The 22016-nt window shown below is 40.9% G+C and overlaps 1 protein-coding gene across 3 annotated transcripts in view; it reads left to right on the plus strand.

Annotated features, from left to right (window-relative positions):
- INSIG2 (insulin induced gene 2) overlaps window positions 1-22016 on the plus strand; it is a 56878-nt gene that overhangs the window by 13277 nt on the left and 21585 nt on the right. The window contains exons 3-6 of one of the 3 annotated variants that reach the window (XM_058715486.1): window positions 377-501; window positions 3934-4100; window positions 4266-4365; window positions 7769-9968. In XM_058715486.1, coding sequence (XP_058571469.1) covers window positions 377-501; window positions 3934-4100; window positions 4266-4365; window positions 7769-7795 — 419 coding nt within the window. In that variant the 3' untranslated portion in view covers window positions 7796-9968. Of the gene's footprint in view, window positions 1-376; window positions 502-3933; window positions 4101-4265; window positions 4366-5340; window positions 7253-7768; window positions 9969-22016 lie in introns of those variants that run through there. The other 2 variants (XM_058715485.1, XM_058715487.1) reach the window with 2 other exon arrangements.

Here is a 22016-nt window from a genome sequence, read left to right on the forward strand (position 1 = left end):
GTTATGTAGTTTAGAGAGAACATTGCTTAACTGCCAACTGGTTTGATGCTTTTCAAATCTCAGGGATAGTAGTAGTAGAAAAGTAGCATGAATCATCTAGTGCAAAGTGCTAAATTGTGAATCATGCACTGAAATGGTGCTCTGCCAGTTACAGTTGAGGATACTGTGGTAAGCATTTACAGCGCTTTCTTCAGCGGTGGTATCTTTTTTCTTTTGGGACGTAAGTTTAAAAATATCCGTGATTGATGTTAAGTAACTTGAAGAGCTTTTTAAACAGTCTTTCAAATGGTTATGGGGGTTGTAGCTCTTTTAGCTTAAGTTTTGCCGGTATAGCATTGGAGATGACTTAATTTTTTTTTTCTCCTTTTTTCCACAGCTGTGATTGGGTTATTATACCCCTGCATTGACAGGCATCTAGGAGAACCACATAAATTTAAAAGAGAGTGGTCCAGTGTGATGCGGTGCGTAGCCGTCTTTGTTGGTATAAATCATGCCAGCGCTGTATCCTTTCCGCTGTAACAATATGCATAATCACAAAGCAGCTCCAACAAACCAAAGGTTAAACAGTCCCTTGCAACTTCACTGTTGTCAAACTGTGCTGTGTCTCCTTAGCCAGAAAAAGAATGTGTGCCGTGTTGTTGAAACATCACAGGAACAGCTGTGGGCTTACAGGGAGGGGTAGAGCCTTTCATTTACATCTTCAGTATCATTTAGAAACTTCTCATGTTTAAAAACTGTGCATGTTTTTCTTAAATTAGCTTACTTCATTACTTCCGTATAGTTTCGGTAACTCTGAGATTGAAACAGGTACATTTTCAAAGGATTTCTTTCCTCTTTTTTCATTTAAGACTTGCCAAGAAGGACATGTGGTGGCTTCATGCTGGCTTTTTTTTTTTTTTTAGTTTGTTTCTAACTTAAGGAACCTGTAATTTTTTCAGAAAAAGTCAGACTCATCTATTGGTTCTAATCAATGCCAGCAAACCACATAAATGTCCTTAAAGGTGGCATAATGAAAATATTCAGCTTGGACATTGACCAAAAAGAACTTTTTTGCCTAAGGTACATATTTTTAAAATTTGATCATTTAAGGATTCTGACAATTTATTTTGTGATGAATGAGTATTTTTATTTTTTTGGGTTTTTTTATTTAAAAATCTGTTTAATGTTTATTTTTGAGAGAGAGAGAGAGACAGAGCTCGAGTGAGAGACGGGCAAAGAGAGAGAGACAGACAGACACAGAATCCGAAGCAGTGTCCAGGCTCTGAGCTGTCAGCACAGAGCCTGACACAGGGCTTGAACTCACGAACCATGAGATCATGACCTGAGCCGAAGTTGGATGCTTAGCCAACTGAGCCACCCAGGCGCCCCTGAATGAGTATTTTTATAGTGTCCTTGCTAGAAGGGTGTAGTGGCCTCTGTTTCCCTTCTCCCCACTGTCTTCTCCCCCACAGCACAGAGAAAAATGTCAACCCCAGAACAAACGTTTTTGGCCTCATAAGGTTTTTATCCTGTCATCCTCCCTGCTTCTCTTCTCCCCCACCCCTGACTTTCCTTTGTAAAAGAGAGTCTGGGACATGCTAGTTCAGTCATCCCTTTTCTAGAAGATGTGGCTTAGAGAGTGGAGGGGCAGGAGCTCTGGTGCGGGGATGAGCATGGAATGCGGGCCAGGCTGCCCAGGGTTCCCTCCTGTGGCTCTGTACCAGGCTCAGGGCTGGCAGTTAGCTGGAGAGAGGCGAGGTCACGTGGCAGGTAGATTCCTTGTCTTTTACAGAAAATACTGAGGTATTCTGGAAAGGCTTGGGAGGAGGAATGGAGGCAAGTGATAGGGTCCTTGATTCCACAAACACATCGCCTTTCTCTTCCCAATTGTGTTAGCCCTTAGGGCTCTGTGAATTTGGAAGGCCCTCAGTGGCGGTTATTATTTTGGTTTCCCATTTCCTTTTACATGAAAGAATTTCCTAACATGTTTAGCTTGGTGACATCTTTGAGATTTAGGATTTTATAACAAACAAATCTAGTGATTAGAAGGGTTTAAAAAGATAGACTCCTGGAATATTCTATCTAGAGGACAACTAGAAATCACCCAGTTCTACATTTTCTTTATAAAGATAGACAAATGAAAGCTGGAGGGGTTGGGTACTTTGCAAAGCGTTCATACCGCAAGGCTAGGACAGAGCTGAGACCCGATCCCGGAGATCCTGACTCGAGTCTACGAAGGGCTGCTTCTTCTATTCCAGAGCCCTATAAGCGTGTAAATTCCTCTCCAACTGGTAGATTAGATGGCTCTACTGTAGATGTTTCAGGTGTTTTTGAATAGAGACATTTAAATAGCCTTTTCTGGGATTTAAAAACCTTTATATGTCTAATTTAAATTTTTTGCTTTGGTCATCTTCTTTCTCTGTCAATGAAACACTTGAATATAGCAATTTTTAACTGTTCTGCCTGCCCTTTAAGTAAAATCCAAAATGTTTGCAAAATTTTAGCATAAATTTATAACGTAGACTTGATATTAGGTCCCTTAGATTTGAGAAATGACATGGTACTATTTTTCAGATTAATGTGTTTTACCTGTTTACCTTATTTTGCTTTGCCCCTTAATGAAGTTAATTTAGTTATCATAGGTAGCACTCAGTTAATATCAAATTCTGCTCTTTAAAAGCATGTTTATTGCATAGAAAAATCAGAGCATATAACCTTTTCTTTGGAGTTTTAGGTATAATGCCTGCTAAAGAATAAGGAAGCTTTTCCAGAAAGCATACAATAAACTATAGGTTTTTTGTTAAGTCAAGCCTAATCAAGAAATGACCTTGAGGGAGTGGCCAACAATAGCCCTCGGATACTGAGGAGTTAAGCAAACCTGAATTCCAGGTTTTGGAGATACCAGATGGTGTGGTGGGGGAAGGGGGATGGTGGTAAACAACAGGATGTCAAAAGGAAGTAAGAAATAGTTTTGTATGCATTTTTTGAACTTCTTCTCTCTTCTCTAGTTGCAGCATGGCCAGTTAGCTTGGCGAAATATCTAGTCTCCCTTGGGGAGCTGGATATAGTGCCAAGATGTGGCCTTTGGGACATAGATAATGCCCTTTTAATGATACTTGAAATTAATTCCTTTAGTGTAATCCTCTAGCAAAGAAATGAGAAAATTGAATTTGTAAAGCTTCGTTTTGCCCAGAGATTTTGGAGTAGAAAAGGGCCGTACATTTGTGAATAGATGCTTAAGTAGGTGACGGAAATAAAATATCATTTGAGCAAACTGTCCTATACCAGAAAGTCTCAGGCACCAAAATAGCTTGGCAGGTTGCAAGATAATGTTCACTTCAAGGCTTTATCCTCAACAAATTAAAACTAGAACAGTTGACATAATAGAAAGGGATACTGTGTCCTTGGTACTCTTGTTTCTGAACTGCATTATTATAAAATGTGTCTGTCAGTAAATCATACAGAGAATGTGGTACCCTGTTAAATAGCTGTCAACTCTTCTATTTTCAAGTTCTTGTATGATTCTCAAGTAATTCTGAACCTGTTTGAGAAGTGATATTGGTTTCTTTTTTAGCAAAAGTATGTTCCTTTAGCAATACCTGTGTTCTGAGGCTTCTGGTTACATTTTTAGCCAAGAAAGCATTTCTCAAATAATGGGTCTGATCTTATAAATTGTGACTGTTAGAGTGCTATTTTTTTTCTTTCTTTTTTTTTTTTTTTTAGGAATTACAGGTAGGTGGGATCTATTAATGAAATTATCATGTGCTCTGTGTATCTTTAGTAAATGTCAGAGAGAGTTTGTATCACCCAGTGTCAATATGTTGTATGAAAAGACTGACCACGCTCTGGAATAAGCAATCAATTCCCGTCCCAACAGTAACATCTTTTAGAAAAACGAACAGGTGGTGTTATGTGGCTACAAGTTTTAAGATGATTCTTTAACACAGATCTCAGAAAGTGGATTTTGATAACAACATACAGTTGTCTCTCACACTGGCTGCACTCTCCATTGGACTGTGGTGGACATTTGATAGATCTAGAAGTGGTTTTGGCCTTGGAGTAGGAATCGCTTTCTTGGCAACCTTGGTCACTCAACTGCTAGTCTATAATGGTGTTTATCAGTAAGTATTCTTTTTGGTGCTTGTTTCCTAAAATAAATGACAAATGATTTCAGAATTGAGCTTTTAAAATTGGGTTAGCCACTTTACAGAGTAACAGCTTATTTCCATTAATAAGTGTCATTGTACTTCCTCGGTGGGTTGTTAAAAACATTTCTATTATTCTAGATATACATCTCCAGATTTTCTCTATGTTCGCTCTTGGTTACCGTGTATATTTTTTGCTGGAGGCATAACAATGGGAAACATTGGTCGACAACTGGCAATGGTAAGCTGATGCTTATTTCATCTGTTACTGAGATGGGAGACAGGTCTTCTCCAAACCAAGCATACTAGAAGTCAGAGGAACCACTGGACAGAAAAACTAAAATGTGTTACGGATAAGGTGCTATGACTTATCCTCTAATTTTAAAAAACTAATCTATAGGTTTCTACTCCATCAAAGAGACAATTTTAAAGGTGAAAAACATGACTGGTGACTGTGTTGCTTCAGTAGTTATCAATTAGGACCATCTCTGGCAAATCAAGGTGTTTGATCATTTTAGTTAAAAAGAAAAAGGACACTGTCGATAACCCCAGTCATAGATGGCAAGGGTCAGACAGAAGCATTCAAGGGCCACGGCAGTTTCATGAATAAGTGCTGTCACTTTTATTGTTGTAGCCAGCTAGGCGAATTGAGTGGCTTATGTTACTGTCATTTTAATAATCTAGCCACCCAGTTATCTTAAGCCTCCTAGTTTCCTTTATTTTGAATTGTGGGTGTACATCTATAGCTGTACTTTTAAAATAACGGTTTTGACCAGAAGATTTTGCTAATGTAACAGATTTTTTCCTCGAAATTGTAAAGCTATTTGAGAAAATATTATCTGAATTCACTGTATCAGTCCTGTCATTAAGTTCATGACCTTTCCTTTGCTGATTCACCTTACTGAGCACTCAAAGAAACCCATTCTGCTTCCTTTCATGTTGTAAGATTGATCTGAATCATACTGTTGTTATTTGCTTGAAATGCAGTAACCTTGTCTTTTGCCTGCATTTTCTATGTCTCCTTTCACTTCTAGACTGTGAACTTTCTTTTTCCCTATCACATTTGTCATTTAATTCAAATCATCGCATAACTCTCAGATTCTTTGACAAATAAAGTGGGCATGTGTTAATAAAGTATTAATTTTTAGTTTATATGGAAATTGGTATCCCAAATAAACCTTAATCTGTTAACCTTTTAACCTTTTAATTTTTACAGTATGAATGTAAAGTTATCGCAGAAAAATCTCATCAGGAATGAAGAAGGCAAAAATATATCTTTTGTACAGAAAAACAAGCTGAAAAGGGCATGATAGCTATACCAACAAAACGTCAGACTGTAAAATTGCTAGGATGCAGTTTTCCCCTTGATTGGTGTATAGGTGTGTGTGTGTGTGTGTGTGTGTGTGTGTGTGTGTGAGTGTGTATGTGTGTGTGTGTATATATATGCATATGTATATACACATATATATGTATATATACACAAGTATATACGTGTATATATACATATATATGTATATATTTACACACACATACATACACACATATGCACATATGCATATACATGCACATACGCATATATTACTGCAATCTGTGATTGCTTCATCTGTAAATCAGTTACAAACCTTTATGTATTTGACTTAAATAACTATAAAATATATATGCACTACATTAAAAACATGTTCATTAATAGATGAAATTTTTAAATTAATTTTTTAAACATACCATATATTGTATCACAATGTTGATGTGCCAAAATATTCTGTTATTGTCATGCAGAGTATAAGAATGCTTGAACTGTTAATAAACTTAGTGAAATAAAATAGGAGGAAAGCCAAAAAAAAAAGAAAAACAAAAATGGAAAGCTGGCATATTCTCTTTTGCTTACTGTTGTGCCTTTTTATTTTTCTAATCACAGCAGTATGAGCTATGGGTGCCCTAATGTGTGGTTAGTTTCTATTTTAATGTTGTCTCAGAGAGCTTTGGGTGTTTTAATTTATAATGAAAATGAACGTCTAGAACATTTTCAAACCTGCATTACTGGAGAGAGTCCAAAAAAGGAATTACACTGGAGGTAAAAGTGTTGAGCAGGAGAGGTTATCAGCATTAAATTGTTTTAAGTCTAATCTGCGAGACTATATATAATTAAAAGAAGGTACCGTTGGGAAATTTAGCTGGAATGAATGTGTTTCAGAAATACAAAAATGACCTTTTACAGTGCCACAAAGTGTTAAATGATATTGTCATTTGTGATACAGAATCCCATTCCTTTTGCACATGGAACACACAAAAAACCCCAAACCGATCAAAATGAAGTTTCTAATTCTCCTGGGTTCTGTAATCTGTTGGACTCTGTAAAGCAAACCACATTAGCCAGGCTGGGTCATGTGACTGATTATCATTGGAATGCCATCTGGGGAATGGATGAGCACATCACTTTTTAGGTATTCATATGCCCATTAGTGAGTTGTTTAAGCCCATTTAAGAATGTACTGAGATGGCATATTGTGCATGTTAAAGATCTTGATAACAGTTTTGTGCATATCCTTCTAACACCTGGAACCATGTAAGTGTGGTTTAAACATATTTTTAGTTAAATTTTTCCCAGTTTTTATTGATGGCAGTTGTCTGATACAAAAGGGTGGAGCTTTCTGCTTACTGTGTGTGTGTGTGTGTGTGTGTGTGTGTGTGTGTGTGTGCGCGCGCGCGCGTGCACTGCGTTGAGTGAGAGAGAGGATGTACATGTAAAACTGTATGTGCATGTGCCCATGCTCTCATAATACGTCAACTAGATATCTTGTAATTTTTGGTTTTAAAACCATTGCTATCAGTCTGAGATCTTGTATGCCAAACTTTAATCTGCTTTTACGTTTTAAGGCTGAAAGTGAGAAAATCCTAAAAGGATTTCATATTGAATATATGTACACAATCTTAACTATAGTGGTGGTAAACATACTACTATAATTTATTATTCTATCTTCCAGATAATGTTATTCATTTAGAACAAATAAGGTATATTTTTAGAATCAACTTTGTAAGCACTATAAATCTTTAATAAGTTATAAGGTCTATGATGTGTTTACTTTGAAAATTGCTGTTAAAAGCAAGATGTATTAAATATATAATTATCATCTTGGTTAAGAGTCTTTTTTTCTTCCCTGTGGTAAATCTTAGAATCTAATATGGATGATTAATTTAATAAAATTAACATGTATGGTTGAATTTGCTAAGAAATAATGAAAGGAAACCAAGTTGAGTGTTATAGGAACTGAATGATTATCATTTTGGAATTCTTAAATTATTTTTAGATCATCTAGAAAACAAGATATTGATGGCAAAAATAAAATTGTTTTGATATTTTGATAAGTATGTGAATATATTACATCTTTTTTTTGCAATGAAAGAAAGTGGTAAACATCTTTTAGCATTGCTACATTGTCATTGCTTCCTTTTATTAAAGTTCTGGAAATTGAATGCTTGAAAACTGAGACTAAATTCTGCAAAAGCACAAGAAAACAGTTAACTAGCCAGAATCCTGCTAATACTTTTGTTATAAATGTATTTCTTTGCATGGAGCGATTTTACCTTTATTAAGGTCACTGGAACCTCTCAGTGGTGCATACATTCACACATCTTGTATTTTCTAGGTGGAATCCAGACTTGGTCAGTATTAAATACCTCTCTGATCTTGGCTCACAGTGGAGTACAGCTGACCCTTGAAACAATGTGGGGGGTAGGGGTGCTACCCGCACCCAGTCGAAAATCCGTGTATAATTTTTGACTCCCCAAAACTTAACTACTCATAGCCTTACCAATAACATAAATAGTTGGTATCATATACTGTATTCTTGTAATAAAGATAGAGAAAATAAAATGTTCTTAAGAAAATCATAAGGAAGAAGAAATGCATTTGCAGTACTGTACTCTGTTTATCAAAAAACAATGCATGTGTAGGTGGACCCGTGCAGCTCACACCCACGTTGTTGAAGAATCAAACTGTGTATTCTTCAGAAGGTAGTTCTTCCAGTGATGGTCTGTGTGTAGCAGAGTCCTAGCTTTGTGCATCTGGAAGAGTCTGCTCTTTTCTCCCAGAACATCTTATCAGGCCTTAGAATTCTAGGTTCCTGGTTTCCCGCTGCTCCCATCATGCTGAAGACTTTTAACTCATTGTTTATGCACTTTGAATCTGTGCGCTCAACATCTTCAGTTCTGGAAACATTTTAAATCTGGCTGCCTATTGGAATTATATGGAAATAGGTAAAGAATGCTAATGCCTGGCTTCCACCTTTGGAGACTCTAAAATCATTGGCCTGTGGTATGCCCCGCACTTTAGGATCTTCATAAATTCTGCAGGCGGTTTTAATGTGCAGCCCAGATTGCCACTCATTGGTGTGGATTCGTGTGAGATGAAGAGCATGTTTGAGGTCAGAGAGGTATTGTAACTTGGGGAACAAAGAGCAAGGGAAACATGGGCATACATTTTGGACTAGGTCATCTGAACTTGATGATGTGAGCGTGGAGGTGAAGGAAGAGGAAGTGTGATTTAATGTTTATTCTTTGGAAATCTAGGTGGATGGCATTTCTGTAAACCAAAGAGGAATATAGGGAAGCAGATGAGTGAGTAAAGTTAGTGAGTCTAGTTTGATAAGTTGAGGTCCAGGTGTGTCAGGGACGTCTGATAAAGATGTGTCATAAGCAGTCAGATAGTTGAGTCTGGGTTATCGGATGTAAATGGGGGAGGTCATTGTTGGCATATGTCCATGGTCCTTGAAGCTGTGGGCATGGGTGTGATCCCCTAGGGAGCATGTTACCGTGAAGGGAGACAGATCCGAGGCATGCTGGCATGTTAGCAGAGGGGTTGGAGGAGGTGGGGAGGGTGTTGTCACAAGTGGGAGGAGAAAGAGAAGAGTGATGTGGTTCAAGCCAGAGCAGAAGGAAGTTCCAGACAGGAGAGCTGGTAGTGTGAAGTGCAGTTGGAAGGAATAACCAACCTTAGAGATAAAGGAGATGTATGGTTTATGTTGAAAAGTGCTTTTCTTTTTTTGTTTTTTAATGTTTATTTATTTCTGAGACACAGAGAGACAGAGCATGAGTCGGGGAGGAGCAGAGAGACAGGGGGGACACAGAATCCGAAGAGGCTCCAGGCTCTAAGCTGTCAGCACAGAGCCTGACACAGGGCTCGAACTCACAAACTGACTGAGCCACCCTGGCGCCCCGAAAAATGCTTTTCTTAACCTGTTGTATCTTCACATTTAAAATATTTCATTGTATACTAATAGCTCTCAAAAGATATTTGGGAAACGCCTGATCATATACTAAGCCATTTATTATGAGCGAGGGGAGCTGAGGTGAGCTAGAGGACTTTGAAAGATGGTGGAGGTTTGGACAGCCTCTATGAAGAATGGACACAGGGACTGACAGGAGATGAAGAAAGAATTTCTAGACGGTTTTGAGTCCATCAAGGACTCAAGTGAGGCCCCAGATGAGACACTTGACATGGAGCCAACAGTCAACTTGGTTATGCCGTGTCTGGGGGCTCAGTAGCCCGGCAGTTAGGGCAGTTGTGATGGCAGAGATTGATTCTAGTTAGGAATTTGTTGGAAGACGTGGCATAACGGCCATGTGAGAAATTAATGGAGGCTCCTGACAAAAGATCAGGAGTCTTGCTTGGGATCCAGGCAAATTGGAGAAGGAAGTTGAACCAGCAGTGCTGACCTGACAGTGTGAAAGAATCAGGTAAGCTACAAGGACTGCACATCTTGAGGTAAAAAACATTTTTTCTAAGAAGGGTCATAGGCTTAGAGTTTGTAGTCAGCAGTTTAGCGGAACGTTTCCAACTCTTGAGGTCCAAGGTGCGATGTAAACAACTTTGTTTACATAGTTCCCTGAAGTGGGTGGAGAAGCACAGCAGCGGAGTGGAGACCCAAGGCCTGGGTGACCAGCTGTTAACAGTGGTGTTGGTGTTACCTGGAAAAATCTCAGAGGTGAGGTGGAAAGAAAGATCTGATTTGTAGTCCTCCTGACCATTTGAATGAAATACTTATCCAGCTGCCTTGATTGTATTGGGATTTTAATTAGAGTCCTTTCTCCCTTGTTTTATTGATTTATTTTTATTTTTTTTTTCATCATCCTACATATTCTGATGTAGAGGAGTAGGTCTTTTTCTATTAATCCTGTTCAATCAGAGACATCTCCTCTTTAATTCTGGGCTATTTTTTTTTTTTTTGTCTTTGCTCTTATTATTCTTTTGTTCTCTATTCTTCTCAAATTCCTCCATTTAAGAGATCTTTGACCTTTTGTTTCTGTTTTCTGTGTACCCTTTAGCTTTTCTCTGCTGTGCTACACTCTAGAAGAATTAACTGGATCTTCTAGCTCAGTGAGTTGCTCTTCAGCTGTATCATTCAGCGTTCAGCCATCACTAGGCTTTTACTTTCAGTGGCCACAGTTTTAATTTCAAAGCTATTTATGTGTGTATGTATGTATGTATTTATGTGGAAATGCGTTGCCATTCTTATATTTTTCTTGTATTTTTTGAGGCTAGTAATTATTCTTGTTTAAAAGTTCTAAACTCAGGGCACCTGGGTGATGCAGTTGGTTAAGCATCCGACTTCGGCTCTGGTCATGATCTCACAGTTCGTGCGTTTGTGCCCCACGTCAGACTCAGTGCTGACAGCTCAGAGCCTGGAGCCTGCTTCAGATTCTGTACCTGCCTCTCTCGCTGCCCTTCCCCCACTCACGTGCTGTCTCTGTCTCTCAGAAATAAATAAGCATTAAAAAAAAATTTTTTTTTTTAAAGTTCTAAACTCTTCTACAGAGCCATTGCAGGGGAAGGCAGGATGAGCCTGTATCACCAGCCTGTCTCTGGATGTGGGTGCTCCCTTGTTTGGCTTGGGTGGACTGCCATGCCTCTCCACTCCTACCACTTTCACCTGGGGGCAGATACTGTGTTGTCTCTGCCCCGTCCAAGGTGGGTGAGTAGACATGTAGTTGGCCAGGTGGCTGCTTCCACAATAGCCTGCTTGAATGCATCAGGTCAGTTACTCTTGGTGTTTCCGTCTCAGAGCATCAGCCGCCTCTGAGCTTAGAATCTCTGATTTCGTGTTTATAGCAAGTCCCCTCCTTTCGTATTCGGAACTGTGGTTTCTCTCCAACTCTCTGCTCTGGATTGTTTTCTCACTTCGAGGAGTTCCTTGTAGTGTTTGGTCCACAAAGTATACGGTCTTACTTGACAATACAGTTATGGATTCCTTTTCTTTTTAATTTTTGTTGTTATTTCTATGGATTGGGGGTAGGAGGGAGAAGCTATGGCTTCAGGGGTCTGCTGCCCTGATTCAGCTTTCTCCACTTCCTTTTTATACCGTGAGATCATGCCATCTGCCTGTTCATTTGTCTTTACAGGCCGAAAACTCAATTTAGTTAGGAGCTGAGATAAATAGGTTAAGTCGGTGGTTTCTTGTTTGGCCTCAATAAAAATTGAGGTACGGAGAGTATTTTCCCTTTCGAAATACATTCAGTTCATAGGGTTCATTGTGCCAGAGAGTATGAGTATCCTAGTGTCTGTTCCTTTATGCCTCCCTTCTCTTTACCACTGATGAAATCTGTGAAACCTGTCATCTTTCTTTGTGATTTACAAGACAGACTTTTCCAGGGTATGTCAACTGTTCCGAAGACAATGTTGTTAAGTATCAGATTTGGCAGATCAGATAGATAATGATGTGCCTGGGAAAGAATGGGCTATTGATGAGTCTCGTGTCAAAACTGATTGCCATATATGGGCAATTTTTCCCTTTCACCGTTTCCCCGGCTGTGGTCTGTGTGAGGATTTCATGAACAAGGGGCAGTTTTGATTCCACATCAGAACTGTGCTCTAGTGTGACTACACCCTTGTCTTCTGCTTTTTTATGGCAGGATTTGCAACTGCTAATCTTCCTGTAGCTTCCCCAAAGGTGGGCGTTAGTAGGAATGAGCACGTAGGAAATATACTGCCATTGAAAAAGAACCCTTTTTTATTACCGTTCAGAAAACAAATTCACTCAGCACTACTGTTTCCGTAAGATTGTTGCGTTTGCAAGATCTGTCTCTTTTTTAGAAACACTTTTTGAGGAAACTTGTACAGAATGATCACGGACCAATTCATTGTGATGAGCAATTGAGTAGACAAAGGAAAGAAAGAACCCAAGTGCTGAATCTGTTTGCTTTAGAAGAAAAGTTTCTAAAATGCATTCCCTGGGAATTTCTGCCACTGAATGAAACTCATTTCTATTCCCTTTATAGTCATCACATGTCACTCCTAGACCTTCTGGGAATGTCTACCCAACCAAAGTATGACAGTGGCAGTTCTGTTTTGAAACAGTCCTTTCTGCGTTTACAAAAGCCTGAGATTTTCCAGCAGGACGTTACAGAAAGACAAAGTGCTACCCCATCATTTTAGGATCAGCTGGATACGGCTGCTGTGCGTAGTCTGCGCATTGGCCCAGGGAGCCCGTGGCCTGACAATTTGAAGATGAAGCTTAAAGATGTTTGTAAAGACAAATCTTTGTGGAATTTCCTGTGCCTCAGACCTAGTGTGTGTCAGTGTCATGCCTGTCTAAGAGAAAGCGGGTCAGTATACATCAAAGCAGATCTTTCCAGAATGTATGTAAAATTCATAATAAGGTTGAGTCAGGTTCAGCTTTTCTTCCAGAAAGAATAAATCAGCGACCCTTAAATGTTCGATAGTATTAGTTCTGGTTCTGGCTCCAACTAACTGTAAAGGGGCTGGGATGTGTAATCCCTCTCCCTGGGGGACAGGACAACGAGATACCGGTGATCAGTGGTAGTGTCAGCCACGGTTGGCGTAAGACCTTCTGTAGCACTTTCTGCCCGCTAGCATATTTTCCCTCCTAAGTGATTCATAGTGAACACGACTATGAGAAAATAAAATACTTTTTGGTGGTCAAATTAAAATTATAGTCTTTAAGACACGTAGCATAAAAACTTAGTATCCAAGTTCTAGAATGGTGGGAAAGAAGGAAGGGGCTCACTTTTGCCTTTTTCTACCATCTAAGAGAAGAAGTGAGGGGGAGGAAATGAATCAGGCTTTTGCTTTGTGCCTCCTATGAACATCCCCACCACACCCCTCCAGATATGGACTGTTTCATAGCTTCCAATGTCCAGGTTTTTCTTTCCTTTTTTTTTTTTTTTTTTTTTTTTGATTTATTTTTGAGACCAGGCAGAGAGAGAGAGAGACAGAGAATCCCAAGCAGGCTCTGTGCTGACAGCACAGAGACCAATGCGGGCCTCGAACTCACAAACCTGTGAGAGAGACCATGACCTGAGCCAAAATCAGGAGTTGGGACACTTAACCGACTGAGCCACCCAGGCACCTCATTGTCCATGTCTTTCTGAAAGGCAGAACAGGGTTTCAAACTCTGGTCTGACTTGGCTCTAGCGACCAAGGGTTCCTCTCATCACCACGCTGTGCTGTCCCTGCCGGTCCCTGCAGGTGGTTTCCATGTGTATTTCCAACAGATTTCTAAGGCCATCCCTTAGAGGGAGTGGCTTGGCACGGTGGGCGCTGCTAACTCAGATGCACCCTCCACTTCACGGACATACCTTATGTTTAATATGCCACTCCACCCTGGAACCTGGGTTATTTTAGAAAGCCAGTGTAAGCATTCTTAGAGAGCCTCATGGCTTCTGCCCTCCATGAATGCTTTAGACATGGGCCTTGAGCCTCTCTTGATAATAGATGTTCTACCGCGGCCTCCACAGGCACCATCCCATGTGGTAATCTGACAGAATGGAAAGGAGATAAATTTTTTTAAACGGGTTTTGACTTCTGACCTTTTAAAAAGTTCAGGCTGGGAGAAGTCTGTGTGAATTATTATGCTTGGTGGTATCGTTTTTGATGCGCCCCATAATACCGGAGAACTGGTGTTGGGGGATCTGTGCAGATGGGTTGTATAGATGATACCTTCTGTGAGAATAAGGACGTGATATTAACCCACTGGTCAGGAAAGGACATGATATTAACCCCACTGGTCTGAAGGGTGGGGACACGTGTAGGGGTGAGGTGTGAAGGAAGGGTCAAACTCAGCTCAAGGAGGGGAGGGCATTTCTCCTTGGCATGGGATGGACAAGAAAACAACATGGACAGACAGGTGACTCTACTCTGAAGAATCCAAAGTCCAGTCTGGAAGTAGTGAGGATGACAGAGGAAATGATGGCAGGTGGGACATGAAACATGGGGACACACTTCTCTTTTGGGGTTTAAATGACCCCTGTAAAGCCTGCAAGCAGGGCATAGCTTCTTGGGAAGGGTCCACAGCTGCCTTTGGGAATCATTTCCTGAGGCTTACACATCGAGACTATACTGTCTCCCACTGTTCACGGCATCCCCTTTATTTATAAAGCACCATAACTGTCAGACTTTTTTGAAAAAGGATGTTCTGAGGCTGATCAAGGTGTGATCCTGAGGTTTGGCAGGGTGAATCAGGGAAAGAGCCAGTCTTGGGAATCCGGCAAACCCAGGCTTGAACGCTGCATGAGTTCCTTATTGACCGGGACCCTGGGCGAGTCCCCCAAGCTTTCTAAACTTCCATCTTCTCATCTCTGAAATGGAGGTACACTACCATTTTCCTTTGGGGCCTGGTAACATCAAATGCAATAATATGTAAACAGGCATTCGGTTACATAAATGTTCCTTTTTCCTCGGTTCCCACTTCAAAGTACAGGTACTGAGCCAACACATTAGCACTTCCTTTGCATTTAGATACTCTCCTAATGTTTCTGTCAAAATGAAAGGATATGTAATGCCCAAATCCACTATGCCCACCCACCATCCACTGCCCAGAGCTTCACTCAGCAGGTTGCTTACAGGCCCCAGGCAGGAAAGTGGGGCAGAAGAGTGGCTAGTTGTTACTGTACTGAGTAATTGATTGTTGGGTTGGAGGTTTGGCCAGGTTAGGCCGGGAATGTCTTCCAGGGATGGAAGCTCAGACGAGGTGCCACAGGATGGCGTGAGGACACCAGAGGGAAGGAAGGATGTGGGAAGTAAGAGATAGGTTTTGTCAGCATCTTATTTTTGCCTAGGGATGATGGCTCTGTCCTCATACTTTACAGTGTCACCGCTGTGAGACTGCAGTTTCCCGAAGAAGGAGTTACATTTTAATTAGCCATACAGGTACCTGATTTCTTGATGTATCAGTCCTTTCCTCCAGGCCTCATCGTTTTGGATTCTTTTTGCCCCTGTCCGCCACTTGCTACTCCTCTTATGTGTATCAGAAGGAAAGCACCAAGCAGCCTGGAAATCCTATTACCAGACCTCAGGATATTAATTGTCGCGTTCTCCCCCACGGTTACACAAGTGCTGAAAAAGTGGTTCTCTTTCAGTAGTGTCTTGTCAAAACGCCAGGCACAGTTTGTTTTTGACATTTGCTGCTACTGTTAAATAATAGTCTTGCTTCTGTCATAGCTAATGTTGACTTGAAGGCATTTGGAGGGCATTTCTCAACTCCAGCCTTAACAGTAAGACCTGGGTCTTGACAGATTTTTTTTTTTTTTTTTTTTTTTTTTTGCTTGCCCAAGGCAACCGAATGTAAGGGTTGCAACCTTTGCTTTTCTAACCTCAAGAAAATTTCATACGGCCACGCGCCACTTTAAAACTTCCAATGATTTGTGCGCACACCCTTGCACTCAGACGTACGTGCAGACGCACACGCGTACAAGCTGGAGTTCTTGGAGTGTTGCCATCCTAGGAACGACATTTGAATCAATTAAATAGTCTTCCATTTTAAGACCCCTTAAATCCTGGCTGTTCTGCCTTGGTAAACCTTTATCTTTGAAAATGTCGTACTTAATTATGGATCTCTTCAAAATCAATAAACAGTTTTATTGTTTCTGTATTTGCAACGGAGCAAGCCCTTGAGCACTGCCCAGCTAACAGCATGCACTCGCTGCATGCCATCTGTCAGGGAGAGTCTGGGCTCTTCACACACAGCACTTTCTTCTGTTGCTGTGTCCATTAGAAATTTAATTTAGGCCCTTCTCCCCACTTCTGTGCGAAGGCATTTTTTTGCATCTTTCCCTGAATGTCTTTTAGACGAGTGTGTAGAGACCTTCTGATGGTATCGTAATTTCTGGAACGTGCACCATTTGTCAGGTAGTAGAGGGGAGGCTAAGCAAAAAAGATGGGGCAGAGCAAGTGAGAACTGTACAAGAATTCTGTGGAATTGCGTGGGAGCTGGCATCAATTGTATGTGAAGAGGCCAAGAAATGCACAGTTGGCTTCAAAGTAAATACCAAAGGAATGGTTAATTAGGCAGTTCTGTTTTGCAGTTGCAGAAAAATAGAAGTATACCAATCATTAGCATTTCCAATAACTAAGGCAACTTGTGTTTGGAGCTTTGTGGAACAGTAGACTGTAAGCCCAGGGGATAAGCATCCATCATGCCCCGTGGCACACTTTTCTCTCACTACCCCTGCATCACAAAATTCGTCCTCAAATTTTGAGAAATAAGTTTTAGAGATTTCCAAAATGGAAACTCTGAGCCTGTGAATTGCCATACTCTTACATCCTCTTATGCTCTCTTTCCTTTTATCCTGAGGCTGATGTTCGTTGGGGAGACTAGATGGCAGCGGTTTGTCTCCTGAGCAGACTATGGGCTCATTTGAAATCAGGATGTAATTGTCCCATGATGATTCACATGCATCACGTGGCCACAGAACTGAATTCTGAGATGCACAGAGAAGAATGGTAGAGCTAGGGGGGACCCTAACATTCATCCACGACAGCCCAATCTGGGCATTTTGCAAATACAGAAGCAAAACTCACGTTGCTTACCTGCTTGTCCCAGGTCATATAGCCTGTTAGTAGCAGAACGAGATGTTTCAGTAGTGTTAAGAGGGCTGTAACATTTCAAATTATGGGAAAAGGTAGATTCTATTTCATAACTATGGAAGATTTACGGCAGTGTTGACAACTGGTAGGAAATGGACATTCGTGAGTTGTAATTGTTTTGATTGTGAAGGGCATTATTATTTGTTACCTTAAGTGATAGGTGGTAAATAACACTGAGCATTAATTATAAGCTTACATATACTACCTTATTTAGTTACCCCATTAAAGCTATGAGGTCAGTATTATTACGTATAAAGATATAAGATCAGTCCTTTATATGTGAAGAAACAGAGGCTTACAGAGGTCATAATCTGCCAACGTCACACATAGGTAGACTCCACGGCTCAGGATGGAGCCCAAGCTCTCATTCTTCTCAGGCTGCACCTGTGCTCTGCTTGTGATGTCAACACAGGTGTAAAATGGAAGTGAAATGTTGGATGTGTCACATGTATGTGACAGTCATGTCCTTGCCCTTCCTAAACAAATGTAAATTTTAATTGGAACAATGAACCACTTCACTGGTACAATTCTTGGCAAAGAAATGGCTTCCGAGCCTGAGATTTATTATTTTCTGATGAAGTAAGTTAGATGTCTTGAAGGAAGAGGTGTGGGAAAAGACTATCTGCGTCATGATGTAGTATAGTGGAGATATTTTTGTAATATTTTTAGTTTATTTATTTTCACAGAGAGAGTGCATGCAAGCACAAGCGGGAGAGGGGCAGACAGAGGGAGGGAGAGGATCCCAGGCAGGTCCCGTGCTGTCAGCACACAGCCCGATTCGGGGCTCTTATCTCATGAACCATGAGATCATGACCTGAGCCGAAATCAAGAGTCGGACGCCTAACCGACTGAGCCATCCAGGCGCCCCTAAGTCAGAACTGGGTTAAATATTCTCATAATAAAGAAATAGAATGTAATGCACTTCTTACCAGATACAGTTTCGTTTATGACTTAAACCTGAGCTTCCAAGCTACTGTTGTTTCCAGTTATAAAATTAAAGTTGGCATACTGAAAAACTTTTCAAAGCTGTTGGCATACCCACAAGAGAATAATGACAAAGCAGACCCGTTCATTTTCTAAATTTCCATTAGATTTGTGTACGAAAACGCATCGCAAGCATTATTGATGAAGTTGGAACTGATTTTTGCATCTTATTCCCTAAATTTTGACGTTCATGACCCTAATGAAGACAGGAAAAAAATATGATTAGGCTAATTGCCAGATCAAGGACTCTAATGACTCTAAATGTAAGAAGTTAATTGTTTCCTCTCCCTCTGCCCTCCCTTTGGCTCTGAGAAGAATAGCCCTACATACCACATTAAACCAGTCCTTCCTGAGCACACCCTTCCTAACCAGGCCAATCAGGAAACCAGAACGGCAAGGTCATGGCGAGCAGTGGAGTTGGCTGGGTGGAAATCCAGGGCTGATGGCTATATCAGTTGGGACTTGGGGGTTATGCTTGACAGAGTGCTTGATCCAAAATGACTTAAGCAAGCAAGAAAGAAAGTTACTGGCCCATGAAACTGGCTTCACATATAGCTGGGGTTCAAGTTTCCAAAATTGCCATCAGGATGTAGCTTCTGTCCCTGTGCTCTACTGCTGTGTTGCCATTGGGCTTGGGCTTCACAGAGGCAACGCCAACCTCGTGTCCTCCTCCATTCACACGCCATCTCCCAGAAACCTTGGCCAGGATCTCACCATACCTTGTTGGCTGGAGTCGAGTCAGGTGTCCATTGCCAAACCAATTCCCATGGCTGATTCTCTGAAGAAAAAATTGGGACATGATGATAAGAAAAACAAGGTAAATGTAAAAAGAAACAAAAACAGGTGTCCTATATCAGAGCCAAAAAGTCATAATAAAGCAGAAGCTGGAAATGCAAGAGAAAGCTAGTTGCTGAGACAAACAGACAATAGGAAATGAGAAAAGAGAAGAGAGAGAGGAAAACCATCTGATATCTTTCTCCTCCTCAGGAAACATACACATTCCTTCCAATAAACTCTTTACAAAGGAGTAAAACAATTTTTAATGTTTATTTTTGAAGGAGAGATAGTGTGAATGGGGGGCGGGGGGACAGAGAGAGAGGGAGACACAGCATCCCAAGTAGGCTCCAGGCCCTGAACTGTCAGCCCAGAGCCCAATACAGGGCTCGAGCTCTGGAACCATGAGATCATGACCTGAGCCAAAGTCAGATGCTTAACCAACTGAGCCACCCAGGTGCCCCAGAAAGGATTTAAATTGAGTGGTTTTCTGTTCTTTGTAACTAAGTGACCATTAGTAAACTAAGATAGTTTACTAATGTTCCCTTCACTGATTAAGGCTGGATTCCAGGTAATATGAAAGCTACAGATGCCTTACAGATAACTCGTGTCTTTCCTGGGAAGAGAACACTGCCCACCAAATAGATCATCCAGATCACTGGAAGCAATCAGATGTAGGGCTTGAACTAACTGAACTTGGAGACCCCCATAAAACCTGAAGTTCTGAGGTTAGAAAATACTTGCACCCAATTTCATACAAAACTCACCTTTTTTCAACCCTTTCCCCATTTTTGCCAGATACATTTTAATTTATGACTTAAATTTGAGGCAAGTGAGAAAGTTCCCAGCTCAACTTTCTCATGTGGTGCAACAGAGAAGGTTCCTGATAACCTACGTGGTAAAGCATGAATTGGTCACATTTCCTTTGAAATAGGATCTTCTTTTGCAAACAAGAATGTTTAGGTCAGCAAGGCTGGAGACCCTACTGAAGAGATTGCCTAGAATCTGAGCTAGGCCACCCACAACTGAACCATTTCAGTCTTTTCTTTAAAAAACAAAAACAAAAACAAAACTAAGCAAACTGAGAAAGGAAGGTCTAGAACCTCTCTGAGGAATCCATCCTACATTTTTAGCTCGTCATTTGGCATCTACCAAATGCTAGGTTAGAAGGCTGAGGAGATCAGTTTGCTCTTTAGGATGATAAGAATGCATTTTATTCAGTTTCTGCTGCAAGCCCCAAAGCTGGCAGGTTGTAAGACTACCTTTGGACAAATCTTTTCATGATGTCATGATTCAAGACAAGGAGCAGTTTCCCAGAGATTCTGTGCCATTAGAGGACAGGTTTCCAGGGCTTGTTGTGGATCCCATCCCAAATGAGTCCAAGTGGAACACCACCAGTTCCAGCATCAGAATCAGGTTCCCTAACCAGTTCTGGAAGCCTCTGTGCAGTTGTACAGGGTGCCACCTCTAGTCATTTGGCTTAGGTCCCTGCCATATTCAGCTAAATGCCTTTGGTTTTTGGCAAGCCAAATAATTCCACTAGTATAGGATGTGCTTACACTTTCAAGATGAAATGGTCTTATTTTGCCAAACCATTATGTCCTTTCTTAGTCAAGTTGATACACTGAGTCAGTCTCCCCTCCCCATATGTCCTAAACCCCTTCCTCTTTTCATAATTACTGGAATAAGTATGGAATGGAGCAAAACAAAACAAATCTTGCCCTCCAAAGCCAAGCTAGAGACATGTAGAGAAATGTTAGGTCACTCTTGGCAACAGAAAGGCTCTGAGAGCTGGACTTGGAGATAACACAAGAAACTCACCCTTAGTGTGTGTGTGTGTGTGTGTGTGTGTGTGCGCGTGTGTGTCTCCCCTGACGATTGATTAGTGTTCTCTTCCATCGGCTATCTTCGGTTCTTTCTTGTTCTGGGAAAGTGCCTGTTTCGGAGCCTGATGCCTACAACCCATAAACAAAGAATGAAGGTCATGTGCAAGGGAATTGGAGAGTGCAGGAGATGCCTATTAAAAACACAAGCCCTGGGGCGCCTGGGGGTTTCAGTCGGTAAAGCGACTCTTGATTTCGGCTTAGGTCATGATCTCATGGTTTGTGAGACCGAGCCCTAAGTGGGGCTCTGTGTTGACAGTGCAGAGCCTGCTTGGGATTCTCTCCCCTCTCACCCCCTCTCTCAAAAATAAATAAATTTAAAAGAACCAAAACCACATAAGTCGTCCCACCTAGAGCATTTATCCCTTGTAGAACCTTAGTTTTTTGTTATTTCATATATCCTGGTCCTATTAAAAGTGAGTTTATTTTACACTGAGTTATTCAGAAATCAAAAGTATATGTCATTTAAGTAGCCTTCGATGGAAACATCTTTGCATCTGCTATGGTATTACTTCTGCAGCCCTGTGAGGTGAGGCAGGCAGGCAGGAATTGCTATCAAATGATTAGCCCATATCATCCAGCAACTACAACCTCTTTCTATTGCAGAATATTGCTTCTGTACACATGAAAGGCAGTGCTGTATGGTGGGAAGGTTCTGCATGAAGGTCTAAACCTCAAGGATTTAGTGTTAGCCCAGCCAGTCATTTGCTGCCTGATTCAGCAACATTGAGACTCTGTTTCCTCACCTGTAAAATGAAGCCACTGGATGAGCTGGTCTCTGAAAGAGGCAACAGAGGAGAGTGACTAAGGTCAGGGTCCTGGCTGTGCATTCACTAACAGTTTGGACTTGAAGTTTTTTGTTTTTTGTTTTTTTAGCCCCACTTGCCTTATGGTTGTGAATCTGTAAAATGGGGACGCTACGAGTTTATTAAATGGTGTGCATTTAATACTGTCTGAGATACAGAGTGCCTAAAGGAGGGCTTGGCTCATAGCAAGTGCTCAAATGTCATTATCAGCAACATTACCATCTAAAATCCCTCCAAGTCATGAATAGGACCTTGTCCTATCCTCCACAGAAATGAAAAAGAGGACTCAACTTTTAAACTTGATTTTGGGGGGAAAATTCCATGTATGAAAAAATTAGAGAACAATACAAAATTATCTGATTAAATGAAAGATTGACTCTTTCTTCTGTCGAGTAGTACCATTAAAAGTTGGAAGATAACAGACCTTGGTCACTTTGGGGAGACCTTTTTCTTTATGGCAAGAGTGACTTTTTTTCCTGTCCCTCTGGCAACCGTCAGCTTCTCTGTCCTTGTGGGTCTGTTTCTGCTTTTGTTTGCTGGTTCATTTGTTTTGTTGTTAAGATTCCAC

The sequence above is a fragment of the Neofelis nebulosa genome, chromosome 2 (assembly GCF_028018385.1).
Source record: "Neofelis nebulosa isolate mNeoNeb1 chromosome 2, mNeoNeb1.pri, whole genome shotgun sequence".
In the NCBI taxonomy this organism is placed as follows: domain Eukaryota; kingdom Metazoa; phylum Chordata; class Mammalia; order Carnivora; family Felidae; genus Neofelis; species Neofelis nebulosa.